The sequence below is a fragment of the Psammomys obesus genome, unplaced genomic scaffold (genome assembly GCF_907164565.1).
Source record: "Psammomys obesus unplaced genomic scaffold, mPsaObe1.curated_primary_1811, whole genome shotgun sequence".
Lineage (NCBI taxonomy): Eukaryota > Metazoa > Chordata > Mammalia > Rodentia > Muridae > Psammomys > Psammomys obesus.
In genome coordinates, this window is record NW_026596149.1 from 2,556,649 (window position 1) to 2,570,921 (window position 14,273).

Here is a 14,273-nt window from a genome sequence, read left to right on the forward strand (position 1 = left end):
CATTGCTTAGTCCGTGTTCTACTGCTGTGAAGAGACACCACGACACGGAAACTCTTAGAAAGGAAACCATGTAGTTGAGGTGGCTTACAGTGTCAGAGGTTTAGTTCAGTGTTGTTATGGAAAGGAGCATGGCGGTGAGCAGGCAGACGTGGTGCTGGAGAAGATGCATCCACGGGCAGCAGGGAGAGAGAGGGCCCTGTCTTGAGCCTTGGAAACCCCAGAGCACACCCCCAGTGCACGCGTCCTGTAAAAGGCCACACCCCCCAACCCTTGTCCAGTTGCAGGCCTGTGGGGACCGTTCTTACTCAAACCACACAGGCAAAGCTGCAGTCCCTAATCAGTGTTCAATTAAGTTAGAAAGGACTTTGAAATACCGGAGCCCCTTAAATCTTAAAGCCAGACAAGGTGACTGAGACAGTACAAATCGACTGCGCTTATCTAAACCAAGTGCTAATTACCTGACTTATTCTGGATACCAAACAGGGACAATGACAGTCCCATTCCACCGCAGGAAGCAGTTGCTGCTGGCCTTCGTTGCTGATTTCTGAGCTCCAAGACGCCTGAGCTGGTCTCACCCACAGTAACCTCGTGCGGGGTGGAGAGCAGGTGAGGTCCTGGTAGACCCCACAGCCTGGAACCTGAGCACCGCCCAGCCGCACCCACAGATTATGTCTACACACAAACCGTTTCTAATCCTTTTATTTGAAGTTATGACATCTGCCAGCGCCCGTCTTAGAAAGCACGCAGAGACAATTTCTGGTTTGGGTGCTCCTGCGTTCCTCTGGTGACTACAGAAAGCGGTAGAGGTCGGCCTCTCTGCTGCGCAGCTTCATCAGGGTCCCCGGGTGGAACATGAGGTCCACGATGTATTCTTCGGGCGGCGGCAGGTTCCCTATCAGGCCCTTCCGAGCCTCGTTCAGCAGTGTCACTTCGTTCCACCCTCGGCTGTACTCACCACGCACCAGGCAGCAGCCTACCCCGATTTTATCAGCCAGTGCCTGAGGGAGGGACAACACAGCACGGCTCAGGGCCACGGGAAGCCGCTGGGGAGAGAGCCTTGGTGGGAGACTGACGTTAGGAGAGAGTTAAACACAGGCATGCGCAGACAATGTTTGACAGAAAATGGAGGAGAGTGTGGCAGGAGCACATGCGCGCATGGGCTGTCCCTGGGCCTTGCCGTCAGTGTGTACGGTGCTCTGGGAAAGGGCGCTGCAGGCCGTTAATGCAGTAGAGCGCCAGATGGAGGGCTGGTTGGAGGGGAGCTATCCCCGGGCTCCAGCCACAGTAGGTGGTGATACTGAAGCAAGCCTGATTCCCAGCCGGTCAGTTTTGCAATGCAGAAGGCACCTTGGAAGACCCCAAAGGGCAGCTGGCTCTCTAGCTTTCAGCTGCTACCTCACTATAGGTTGTCCCTCCAGGCTGCCCTGATTTTCCCTGGTTTAGAGTTGGGTTTTTTTGTTTGCTGTTTTTTTTTTTTTTTTTTTTTTTTTCTTTTAAATGAAAAGGAACAGAGTACAATTCCAAGAACCCAAGAACAAGTTATCAGCACAAAGGAGATTTATTTGCCCTAGAGAGAGAGAGGGCAGGAAATAAGAGACAAGACAGGAGACAGGACTAGGGAGAAGAGGAAGAGATATTTGTCAAGCAAGGGGCAAGAGATAAAGGACTGATTCTGGATGGAGAGGAGACAGATGTGGCCCATAGACGAGTGGCAGTTATAAAGGTCAAGGGAGAAACCATGTGTTAGGGTGAGGTTTTTAATTTTGTTTGCGTATGATACTTAGGTGAGCATGGGGGCTTTTGACTTTATCACTTTGCTAGCAGGATCTTGGTAATCAGCCTCAGGAGAAAGAAGTAGGCACATAGGGGAGAAGACGGTGGTGGCTAGCTTTAGGAATGTTATCTGATGGTTTTCAGGAAGGCAGAGCGAATGGGGGAGAAGGGCCAGGCCTGCCAGAGGCATGCTCTTGAGTGGGCTAGAGTCCCTTCGTCAGGCATCTTTAGAAACTTTTCAGCTGTTCCATAATGAATAAAAGAGCTTGGTTAGGTTACCTGGGTTTGCATTTCAACTCAGCCCTGGTTCTTACCAACTTGTGAGCATAAGCCTCAGGGTTTGCAAGCCCAGGATTCCGTTTCTTCCTCTGTGGGGTGGGGAGCAGCACGGTACCTTCATGGCTGTGAGATGGAAGCCAAGTGTCCAGAGTAAGCACTGAACAAAGGCCAAGCAGCCCCAGAGGAGAACTGTGCTTTCATAGTGGGTGTATTTATATTTTAGTTGAATGAATTGTATTTTAATAGTGGGTGCATTAAGAAAATGGGATGTTTTAGTTACTATGCAATGACTGCCTCAAACTGCAGTTTGGAATAGGACAAAATAATAAAGACTTGGTGGTCATTTTTAGGACTCTTAGGTTTTGATTTTGATACTGTTTGTCCTGTAGCTCAAGATGGCCTGGAAAGCAGTCACCACAGAACAAAAGTATCAAAATCTATCACCCTTGTAGTCCAGTGGGATACAAAGACTGTGTGTAGGACGTTCTCCAGAGTATGAGACTGGTGTCCCTCTGTCCTGTTAAAGCACCTTAAATCACTACAACAGGTTGCTGGCCCCACCCTGTTTCCTAGAGTGAAGCTGAGGGCAGGTGCTTTCTCAAGGTGAGTGCACGAAGCGACCTGACAGGGGAAGCAGACAGCCTCCTGGAAACAATCTGTGAGTTGGTGAGTGAGTGAAGGAGCTTGTGTCTGGAAAGCTATTCTCCTTGTACTGTGGATCACACAAAGGTCTCCTGCTCACAGGGAAGGGGAGCTGGGGTGGGGCGTAGTTGTTGGAGAGCACTGGGAAATGTCTGTGATGAGCTGGGAAGGGACTGACCCTTTCCTCCTCCTCCTAACCGTGGACACCCCTGTCATGTTCTGCAGCCTGTGTGTCAGAATGGACAGGACTGACAACTGGTCCTGATTGGCACAGCATCTGTGAAAGATGCAGGAGAGGAAAGGAGGGAATTACTGAGCCTGAGGTCAGTATATCTAGGCTGCCTTAGGGCAGGGAGGAAAGCCAAACAAGGGCCATCAGTCTGCAAGAAAATGGGACAAAATCTACATGTATGGAGAGTTCGAAGAGCAAGAGAGTCAGAGAGCACTGTGCTCAGGATTTCAGTGGTGCAATGGTCAGCTGCATGACACGGGTAACCTGTGAGAGCAAGGAGTTCAAGTCAGCACAAAGAGTTAGGGATTACATACATGTGCAATGCCCCTACCCCCCAGCTCTGCATGCTGAAGCCCTAAACTCTAATGTATTCTGAGGTGAGAGTTTGGGGAGATGACTGGGCTTAGAGGAGCTAATGGGGACGAGGCGTCCCTCGCCAGAAATTACTGCCCTTACAAAAACAGGAAGAGGCTTGGGGGAACACACCTTTAAACCCAGCCCTCTGGGAGGCAGAGGCAGGCACATAGACCTCTGTGAGTTCAAGACCAGCCTGATCTACAGTGTGAGCTCTTCAAGAGACTGGAGTATGTAGAGAGACCCTATCTTAAACAAACAAACAGGAAGAGTTAAGAACTTCAGCTCTGGGAGGATGCCTCAATAATGCATCAGACTGTAAACCAGGAAGAAATCCCTTTCCAGACACAAACTTTTCAAGGTCACATTGATCTTGGACTTCTCAGCCTCTACAACTATGAGAAATAAGTATTTGCTGTTTAGACCTCCCCTGCACACTAGTGTACAGGGTTTTGTCATAGCAGGACCATAAGGTGCTAACACTGGAAAGTGATCTGATATAGAAAGTTCATAAAGGAAAAACAGATGATGTACTGGACAGTTGTGTCAACCTGACACAAGCTAAAGTCATCTCAAAAGAAGGAACCTCGGACTGGAGAGATAACTCAGAGGTTCAGAGCACTGGCTGCTCTTCCAGAGGTCCTGAGTTCAATTCCCAGCACCAACATGGTGGCTCCCAACCCTACAGTGAGATTTGGTGCCCTTTTCTGGCATGCAGGAGCACATGCAGGCAGAACACTGTATAAATAAAATAAAATAAATAAAATAAAATAAAATAAAATAAAATAAAATAAAATAAATCTTTTTTTTTTTTAAAGAAGGAACCTCAATTTAAAAAATAGCCTTCATAAGATTGAGCTGTAGGCAAGCCTGCAGGGCATTTTCTTAATTGGCAGCTGATGGAGAAAGGCCCAGCTCATTGCAGGTGGTGTCATCCCTGAGCAGCTAGTCCTGGGTTCCACAAGAAAGCAGGCTGAGGAAGCCGTGCTGAAGCTTAAGCACCATTCCCCAATGATCTCTGCATTAGCCCCTGCCTTCAGGTTCCTGCCGTGTTTGAATTCCTGTCCTGGATTCCTTTAACAATGGACTGTGCTGTGGAATGATAAGCCAAATAAACCCTTTCCTCCCCAACTTGCTTTTGACCGTGGTGTTTCGTCTCAGCAACAGCAACTCTAAATAAGACAGATGACCATCTAGAAGAGTCTAGTTATTAATAGCAAGAGAGAAGAAGGTAACCAGAGAGTGGTGTCCGGGGAAATGGATGGTCAATGGCAAACCAAATTCTTTGTTGTATTAAGCAAGACAGACAATGAGGTGCTCACTGTAGCCCCTACCAGAGACTAGAGCAAAGGTCAGGGACAGAGAGGTAGGGAATGAGGTATGTGCCAAGAAATATCACGGTCAGTAAGACTCAGAATTTTAATCAAGAGTGAGAATTAAATTGGTAGAATCAATGTGAGAATTGGTAGAATCAATGTGAGAGGTGTTTAAAAACTCAGTGTAAAATGTGTTCAAGCCTAGTTCCACCTGGCCGAGCTGCGTAAGCTCTTTTCTCCAAGTATTAGCTTTGCATTTACTGAAGTAAGGGTTACAGTACTGGAGCGATGGCCCAGTGGCTAAGCACTGGGTGTTCCTTCAGAGGACCTGGGTTCAAGCACCCACATGGCAGCTCACAACTGTTTTTAACTCCAGTTCCATAGGCTCTGGCACCCTCACACACATACGCAAGCAGGCAAAACACCAATGCGCATGGAATAAAAATAGATAATTAAAAAAATAAAGTAAGGATTACTAGCAAATTCAATTTTTGTTATTTTTGTGAGTCGTTACAGTTATATGAACAAGGTCCTAGCAAATAGCACAAATGACAACTGTCGTGAGGGAGAGGGCTGTGGTTGTAGACATTGCAAGAATAGACATAGATTTTCTATGTGTACATTGCAGACTTCAGCCTGTCTAGAATCTAGATGAAGGAACAGGTGATAAAAAGAAAGGACTTTAAGACAGGAAGAAGAACCTACAGAACAAAAATTCCACAGACATAAGAAAGGCATTTAGATGATGAGTAGGACTGCTGTGAAACCTGAGTGAGATGGATGAAATGAGATTATGGTGGCTTTGCTGGCTATTTTTGTGCCAATTTGACACAAAGTATAGTTATCAGAGAGGAGGGAGCTTCAGCTGAGAAAGCGCCTCCATTAGATCAGGCTGTAGGCAGCCTGTGGGACATTTTATTAAATAGTGATTGATGGAGGAGGGCCCAGCCTATTGTTGGTGGTTCCATCCTTAAGTTGGTGTCTTGGTTTCTATAGAAATGCAGGCTGAGCCTATACGGGAGCAAGCCAGTAAGCAGTACCACTGCATGGCCTCTGTATCAGCTCCTGTCTCCAGGTTTCTGTCCTGCTTGAGCTCCAATCCTTACTTCCTCCAGTGATAGACTACAACATGAATGTGTAATCCAAATAACCCTTTTCACAGCAATAGTAACTCTAAGACAATGGCTAATGGTGTCTATCTACTTGGAACACACCTTGGGAATATCTCTGAGGGCATTTCCAGACAGGTTTAACTGAGGAGGGAAGATCATTGTGAGGTTCCGTGTGTGAAGATAAACTCCAAGCTGCTGTAGAGACACCAGGATGTCAGAGTTATTAAAACCATGGGACATAAACCAAGGAAAGCTGCAGATACAGAATGCAGCTTGTCCAAGAGCTATCAGTCATGTGCTGTAGACAAGCTAGATGAACAGGGTTTCAGAAGCCCAGCTGATTGTATTACAGGCTCCAAATGCTGAACATGGTGTTTGTAGGAACTGATGTTTTCCCTGTTGAAATGTTTGCTTTGGTCTTTCAAGGCAAGGTTTCTCTGTATAATCCTGGATGTCACTCTGTAGAACAGACTGTCCTGGAGTTCAGAAATCTGCCTACCTCTGCTTCCAAGTGCTAAGAGCCACCATACTCAGCTTTCTGTTGAGTTTTGATCTTACTTTGATCCAATATTTTCTTACTGTGTTCCTGTTCCCTCCTTTTAGAATGGCAATGTTTATTCTGTGACATTATTGTCAGAATTATGTAACCTGAAAAAATGTTTGTACAGGAATCATAGTTAGGATTTTGCTTTGACTCTTAGAGTAGACTTTGGACTGTGGGTTTTTGTACAATGGTAGGAGTGTTAGGATCTGGGAAATTCTTACAGATAACTAAGTGCAGTTTGTATTACAAGATGCCTGCAAGGCTTTCAAGAATGAGACATGGAATTGTTTTGCTTAAAATGATGGCTATAGTTAGCAAATTGACATGTGGTAGATTGATAGTAGTTCCCCATCGACTTGAAGGGCTTTAGAATCACCTAGTAGACACGCCACAGAGTATTTATAAGAAAAGTTTAACTGCAGAGGGAGGAGCGGGGACCCTCTGAATGCGGGAAGCACCATCCCATGGGCTGAGGGTCCAGACTACATAAAGGAAAGAGAAGAACTGCATGCCAGCATTTCTCTCTCTGCTCCTTGACGGCGGTGGAGTGTTCCCAGATGTGGCTCTCATACCTCCCCAGGCCCTGGTAGACTGAACTCTCTAACCTTTCTTCCCTTAAACTGCTTCTTGTCAGATGATTGGTTGGTGACAAAAAGGAGAAAAGTAACTATTACAGAAGTTTGTAAGTACTTGGAAGATGAAAGGGATTTAATCTTTCAGTCTGTACGCTTGGAAAATGTTTTCTGAGTTCCTACACAATGGATCAAAAGGCCACACTCTCTTAAGCCTCACTTCTCAGTGAATGGTGCCATCTTCTCTGCTTGCCCTGTCCAGAACCTGAAGGTCATTCCTCATGTCCCGGGAATTCTCCCCACCATCTTCAGGCAAATACCAACAACTTTTGGGTGAAATCTCTGCTTCATTCTCCTTCCACGTGGAGCACCCTCAGTAAGGATCATGGAGCACCCTCAGTAAGGATCACTTGTTGACCTGCCACCTTCTAAAGGCTCATCCTTTAGTTTAGTCTTTAGTTCTGTGTCTGTTCTAACTTGTTCCCCCTTCTGCAGCCTGAATGGTCTTTCAGAATTATATCACATCACATCACACACACACACACACACACAAACACACAAAACTTTCAGTGGCTACTCAAATTTTAGGGTGAAGGGCAGCCTCCTCTGGTGCCCCATATCAGGCCTTCGAAATGCATCTACTCTCTCTTTCTCTTCCTCTCCCTCCTTCTCCTGCTTTTCCATCTAAATGATATCCTTTGCATTTCTTAAATGGAAGCTAATTCTCATACCAGGGTTGTTTTATGTGTAGATGTTTATTTATTTATACACATGTATTTTTTTTCTCTTTGTGGATCCTGAGAACCAACCTCAGGTCATCTGCTTTGGTGGGGAAGTGCCTTTATCAGCTGATCTACATTTCTGGCTCTGAAACTTATATAATGGAAGTTTTGGTTTCTTTGTATATTATGTAAATAATTTTTTTTTTAAATCCTGAGTGTGGGATTTTAGTTGGGCCATAGTTTTTCCACACCTGTTATGATAACTGTCACATGTGGGGCATGATCTTTGCCACCTGCCATATGGAGGGGGCAGTGAGGTCTAGGACTCGGAGTACAAATGTGAGGACGAGAAAGAGGCTATATGGTGTTTAGTGGAGTTTGGTGTTGGTGTGCAGAGTGGAGCAGTTTGGAGAGAACAGAAATGGTGTGGTGGTTTGGAGCAGACAGATGGAGAGAAACACTTCAGCTGAGTCTGCGGTTGATGGACACTAGTATGGAGCCCTAAAAGAACCCCTTGGTCCTAACTACCTGGGAGAAGTAAAGGGATCTGGGCCCTTCTCCCCACTAACCTTCCCTCTCTCCTACCTAAGGTTGGGGGTTGGTGGAAGGGAGGGAGAAGTCTAAACACCCAAATAAAGCAGAGTTTTAAAGGAGAGCGCACAGGTGGCTTTCCGCTCCAGCCTTGTCTTTAAAGGGCAGAGTCTTGCTCTGCCCCCGGCAGCCTGAAACTAGAAAATATTCCCACCTCAGCCTTCCAGGAACTGGAATAATGGGTGTGTGAGCCCCACCACGCCTGACACCTGAGGGAACCTTGCGTGGTCTCTAACAGATTTGGCTGTGTGTCATTCCTGTCTCTGAACCCTTCTCTGATATGACCGCGGGCGGGGACATAGGTAAGTCTTAACTGCACGGTCCATTACAATACTGTCACTGACCTCCAGACCCTGCAGGATTCTCTGAATGACAGGAGGTAGATGATAAAAGTTGAGTGAATGTCCTTCTGCAGCCTGGCAAAATGTATATGCAGGTGCATATGCCTGTGTGTGTTTGCGTATGCTAACATATAAACTCATATAAATCAAAGGCATATAAATGCAAAGATTCATGTTATCCAGTTAAATGTTACCAACTGATCCATTCAGGTGAGATAAAGACAATTTTTTTAACCTAATGGAAATGAGATAAAACATTTTAAATACCTTGAAAAGCAAAGCTCGATGATAAAAGATTCCTTTCTTGATATATCCAATTGGTATAACATTGGATTTCAGTTGATATTTCAATTCACTTATATGAAGTTCCCAGCTGAAATCAGATAGCTTCTCTTTTGGAATCTTACCGCCCATTTTATCTGCCACATATCTGTGCTCATTACAGTGAGATTAAAAAAAAAAAGTCAGTTTTAATCATTTATTTTGGATATTTTATGCAATATTATATGTAAAAGCTATATTTCCTCTGGTTTTATTTGCTTACTTAAAAAACAAATATACTGGGCTGGAGAAGTGGCTCAGAGATTAAGAACATTGGCCTTTCTTCCAAAGGCCCTGAGTTCAATTCCCAGCAACCACACGGTGGCTCATAACCATCTAGTGAGATCTGGTGCCCTCTTCTGGTGCATAGGCATACATGCAGGCAAGATGTTGTATAAGCAACTAAGTAAGTAAATAAATAAATAAATTGAAAAAATACTTTAAAAAATAAATATACTTCCAGGAAAAAAAAAACATGTTTTACAATACTGAGACAATCACAAACATATATAAACTGAAATTCTGCTGATTTCATTCAACACTGAGAAGAAAATGAATGCTAAGATCCCAATAAATAAATAACACCAAATGACTATCACACTAAATATAAATGTAGTTTTAAAGTTTTATCTTACTGTGAACAGTGCTGAGTGTTTTACCTGAAAGTGAAGGCTTTTTACTAATTTTCTTCCTTCAGAAGGAATTTAAACTCAAAAGCAAGAGCAAACCAGTCAAATTTCTCATTACATTCACGGGCATTTTCAAGTGTCAAAAAAAAAAAGAAAAAAAAAAAAAAAAAAGGACCTGTTCTTTTGAGACAAGATCTCAGCGTGTGACCCAGGCTGGAGTTGCCCGCATGAAGCCCATCCCGCTTCTGTCTTCTAAAGACTGGGCATATGCCAGTGTGTATTACATGGGTGTAGCCCAGTGCGAATTTTGTATTTTTTCCTTTAGGATTCATCTTTTTAATTAAGGAAGATAATACATCATAGAACACTGACATCAAAGAAGAGTGGAAGAGGAGGAGGAAGGAAAAAAGGTCTGAAAGGGTAGCAGATAATGTGGGAGATAATGAAATTGGAATACTTTCTTTCCCCCAAATAATAGGATGTATATGATAGTGTCAATAAAAACTTCTCTAAAAATTCTCTGTAACTAAGAACATAATTAGTTCTTATGGGGGAAGAAAAGAAAAATTGAAAATTTAAAGGAAAGATTAGCCTTTCTTTGGCTGTTCTATAACGAATAGTCTTAAAACCCCCAAACACAAGGACAATAAAAACAAAACAAAAAACACCAGAGCAAGTAAACAGAAGCAAGGGAAAACTCCAAAGCTTAAAACAAAACAAGCAAGCCATGAGGAAGGGCGGAGGAGCAGAGCCAGAAATCCACCTGCCTCCACAGCCCCTCAGGTGGTCGGACAGGCCTCTGCAGCCACTCTCTTGCTTGCTATCTAGCATCAGTTCTACTTTAAAAAAGTGGAAGTGATGAGCAGAGCCTCCGAGGGAACACGGTGTTGTGAAGAACTGGGCAGATGTTCACAGGACCCGAATCTTAAGGACCCTGGAAATCCTTTAGAGCCAAATCCTTTACAACACCCTGGGTGACAGAAGTCAGGGTCTGGCAGCTGCGAGGCTGGCAGTTGGCACTGCCCGGTCTGTGGACTGCTGCAGCAGCCGGAGTGGCCAGAGCTCTCGGAGAGGCTGCCTCTAGCTGGAGGAGCAGCTCCGCCGCTCGGAGCCCACCGCCGGGTTCTAGTCATTCCTGCTCGCTTACAGGCCTCATGTTAAGGCGGAAGGAGCCCAAACACGGACAGGGCACTTCCGGGGCTCACACCGAGCTCTGCTCTGCCCAGCAGCGAGCTCTCAGAATGCCCAAAGTCCACTCCAGAGACGGAGCAAACTAGCAGACACCCATCAGAAAAACGGATGCTTATTTGCGTTAAAAGAAGGGGGAGGGGAGAGTTTGTAGAGAACTCACAATAGGATGCCTTTAAATGGTGAGTGCCCCATACACCAGAGGAATGATTTAATTCTTAAACACGAAGATCATACCAAAGATGCTTCTTAACAGCTTAGCTAGGAAACAAAACAAAAAACAAAAACAAAAAAAAACAACAACAGGTGTTTGTCTCCACACACCTTCAGCTCTGATTTCACAGAAATGTAGCTTAACAGAAATGAAGAGCACCCATAATTCATGGCTTCTGCGTCGGAGTCATTGGCTCAAGCGCCGTGAACTATGCGGTTTACCTTGTTGGTTTTATTTTAAATTAACTTTAAAAAAAGCAAACCACTAAAACTTTTTTAAAATTCAGAAATTAAAATAAATGTACGGGGGCGGGGAGGGGAGGCACTCACTTGGCAAGAGCCTCAATCTGTTCCTTAATGTTGACGATGGGCAGTATTGATTTGGTCACCTCATACACATACACACAGAATTCAGGGTCAGGAGGAGGGTACCATTCTTTGTCCGAGATACCTTCCGCCATTTTGGGCACTGTCAGAATCTCTTCTTCTTCCTTTACTTTTTCTTCTTCTTTTTTCCCTCTTCCTTTCCTTTGAGAGTAAACAACCCCATATCCAGACAATTAAATGACCAAATACTAACTATGCACTGAATTGAAAAGCATCAGAGGAATAAGGAGAGGGCAATTAATTAGAAGAAAATACAATGACACATATGAATGAAAATACCATGATAAAGCGTGTTATTTCTATGCTAAAGTTAATTTAAATAAAAAAAAAAAAAACAAACCCTAGAGACAACTCAAATGTCCTTTGGTAAGAGATAGCGATATAGCAGTAAACCCATACAATGAAATATTTGTTAAGAATAAAAAGGAATAAACCACTAGTACACAAAACAATTTGTTAGCATCTCAAAGGCATTATGCTGGATAGACCTTATCAGTGTCCTATAAAAATTATCTTTGGCTGGACCTGGTAGTCCATGCCTTTAATGCCAGCGCTCAGGGGCAGAGATAGGCAGATTGTTGTGGGTTCAGGGCCAGCCTGGTCTACAAGTGAGTTCCAGGCTAATCAGGGCTATCTAGGGAGACCTTGAAAAGACAAAAACAACAGGAAAACACCACTGTCAAGTCCTAGTATCTGGAAAAAAAAAAAAGAGTGAACTGCAGTACTGGGGACAAGATGGGGGGTGCCAGTGTTGGGGCTCTGGGATGGCTGAACTGTTTTCTGTTCTGACTGTCTTTTACACAAATTCCTTCTTTAAAATTCTGTGGAATTTGAAACAAAAAGCAACTTTGCAGCATGTTAATTAAAAACTTTATTGCTTGTTTTTTGAGACAGGATTTCTCTATGTAGCCTTGGCTATCCTGCAACTCTCTCTGTTGACCAGGCTGGCCTCGAACTCAGAGATCTGCCTGCCTCTGCCTTCTGAGTGCTGGGATTAAAGGTGTATGCCACCCCTGCTTGGCTAATAAAAAGCTTTAATTGTGCTGGGTATTCTGCTTACATTTCATGAGAGTTATTACTCAGTTTTACACCTATTATTCCTAGCATGGGAGCTGGCATAGCTTGGTCTTCTCACACTCCCGTTGGCTAACTCAGCTGGCTGATGATGCCATGAATCCACTTCCTGCTAGGCACCCTTCCCCAAACAGTGTGCTCTAAGCCTCTGCTCTCTTCCCCAACAGTCCACTATCTTTGCTTTGCAGTATCCCCAGCTCTGCCACGCCACCCCAGGGGAATACTTTGCCAGCCTTTTGCCAAGGTGTGGCACTAGCTGAAGAACAGAGACAGAGAAGAACTGACAGGAAAACAAGTGACTCTATCCTCTATCCTAGGTAATGTTTTCATTGCTGGAATTAAACATCATGACCCAAACCAACTTTTGGTAAGGGAGGAAAGGGCTTATTTCAGCTTCCACCTCTCAGGTCACACTCCATTAATGAAGGGCGAAGTCAGGGCAGGAGCCCGAGGCAGGAACTGAAGCAAAAGCCATGTGGAATGCTGCTTCCTGGCTTGCTCCTCATGGCTTGCTCAGCCTGCTGTCTTACACACCCCAGGACCTCTAGCCCAGAGATGGCATGGCCCACAGTGGGCTGCGTCCTTCAACATCAGTCACCAATCAATCAATCAATCAATCAATCAATCAATCAAGATGCCCCACAGACATGCTTACAGGCCTACAGAAAAAAAACTGTTTTTCTCTTTTGTTATTTGAAAATCACACAGTTCATTCTAGTCAAACTAACATCGGCCTAGCTGCTTGGGGCATTTTCTCAATTAAGTTTCCCCCTTCCCAGATGATTCAAGCTGACAGAAAACCAACTAATGTATCCTCTGAGAGGAAGGGGAAGATGTCCCTTGATTGTCTCCATGGTCTGTTTTCAAGGAAATCACGGAAACTGAAAGGATGTAAGAGTCTCAGGTGAGGCTCAGCCTTCTCACCTCGCAGCCGAAGTGACCCCAGACTCTAATGGCCCCTCTTTGTATTTTTTAGCTTTAGTAATTTTTCCTCTTGATAATTTCAGGGGCCAAGTGCAATAAAGGACATTCTTTATTTACCAAAGGATAAGCCTTTGGTGACCCCACACTCCTGTGGGGACAGATCAATAGGTCTGTCCAAATACCCTTGCATGGGGGTGGGGTATCTGAATGAATGAAAAGACCAAGTCCCAAGGGTCCAGGTAGGTCAGCGTGGGGCTGCCTAGTCCCCCTCTAGGGGTCAACCAGCAGAGTGACAAGTCTAAAACTCAGCTGTAGCTTTAGGGGACAGAGGGATTCTAAGTACTTCTACTTCTAGCTCCCTCTTTTTACTGACCTTAGTTCTACATTTCCATTTTTCTAGCATAATTTAGTCACTATTTCTGTGTAAATAAGCACATCCATTTTAAGGTAAAGGAACGGCTGCTTCAGCTAAACAGGCCACAGCCTTCCTTGTATGCGCAGATGCAGATCTTGTGTTCGGGAGCCTAGACTCTCACAGCATTAAGATTAAGCAACAGATATTACTGAAACACTCATAACTAGTTGACAAGGAACTTAATGTGATCCAGATTCAAACGAGCCAAGACCCAGGCGCTAACCTGGGAAGGCAGGAGCAGCACCTAAGTTAAGTAAAGTACAAGTATTGGGTTTACATTTCAAGGAAGCAAACTAGGGGTGGGAATTATGTATCTTTACCCGTTACTGACCACACAGGGTAAGAGGGACAAATCAACTGAAGTTCACATGAAGTTTCCTTTTGAATATTTTGAAAAAAGAAATCAAAGATGCCTTCAATTTTTGTTAGTAAGTACAAACCATTTCTCTCCCCTACCCCCACTTGTCCGGCAGTTAGCCCAGAGGCATCGAGCTCTCTGTGAAGCCTAGGGTAACACCGGGCTGCTGTTCTCCCTGCTTCTACAGCAGAGTGCGGGACTGCAGGTGGGACCAGGCTGCGCGTGGGGACACCGTGCTTTGTTTATGTCCTACTGGGGACTGAGCTCGGCTATCTGCGCACACTAG

General features: G+C 44.7%; 1 protein-coding gene across 4 annotated transcripts in view; it reads right to left on the reverse strand.

Moving 5' to 3' along the window:
* Window positions 1-689: 689 nt before the first annotated feature.
* The window catches only part of Armc3 (armadillo repeat containing 3), a 92,317-nt gene continuing 78,733 nt past the window's right edge, over window positions 690-14,273 (reverse strand). For 2 of the 4 annotated variants that reach the window (XM_055593934.1, XM_055593933.1), the window contains exons 17-19: window positions 11,160-11,357; window positions 8,746-8,908; window positions 690-998 (exon numbers count right to left, since the gene is read on the reverse strand). In XM_055593934.1, coding sequence (XP_055449909.1) covers window positions 789-998; window positions 8,746-8,908; window positions 11,160-11,357 — 571 coding nt within the window. In that variant the 3' untranslated portion in view covers window positions 690-788. Of the gene's footprint in view, window positions 999-2,150; window positions 2,176-8,745; window positions 8,909-11,159; window positions 11,358-14,273 lie in introns of those variants that run through there. The other 2 variants (XM_055593935.1, XM_055593936.1) reach the window with 2 other exon arrangements.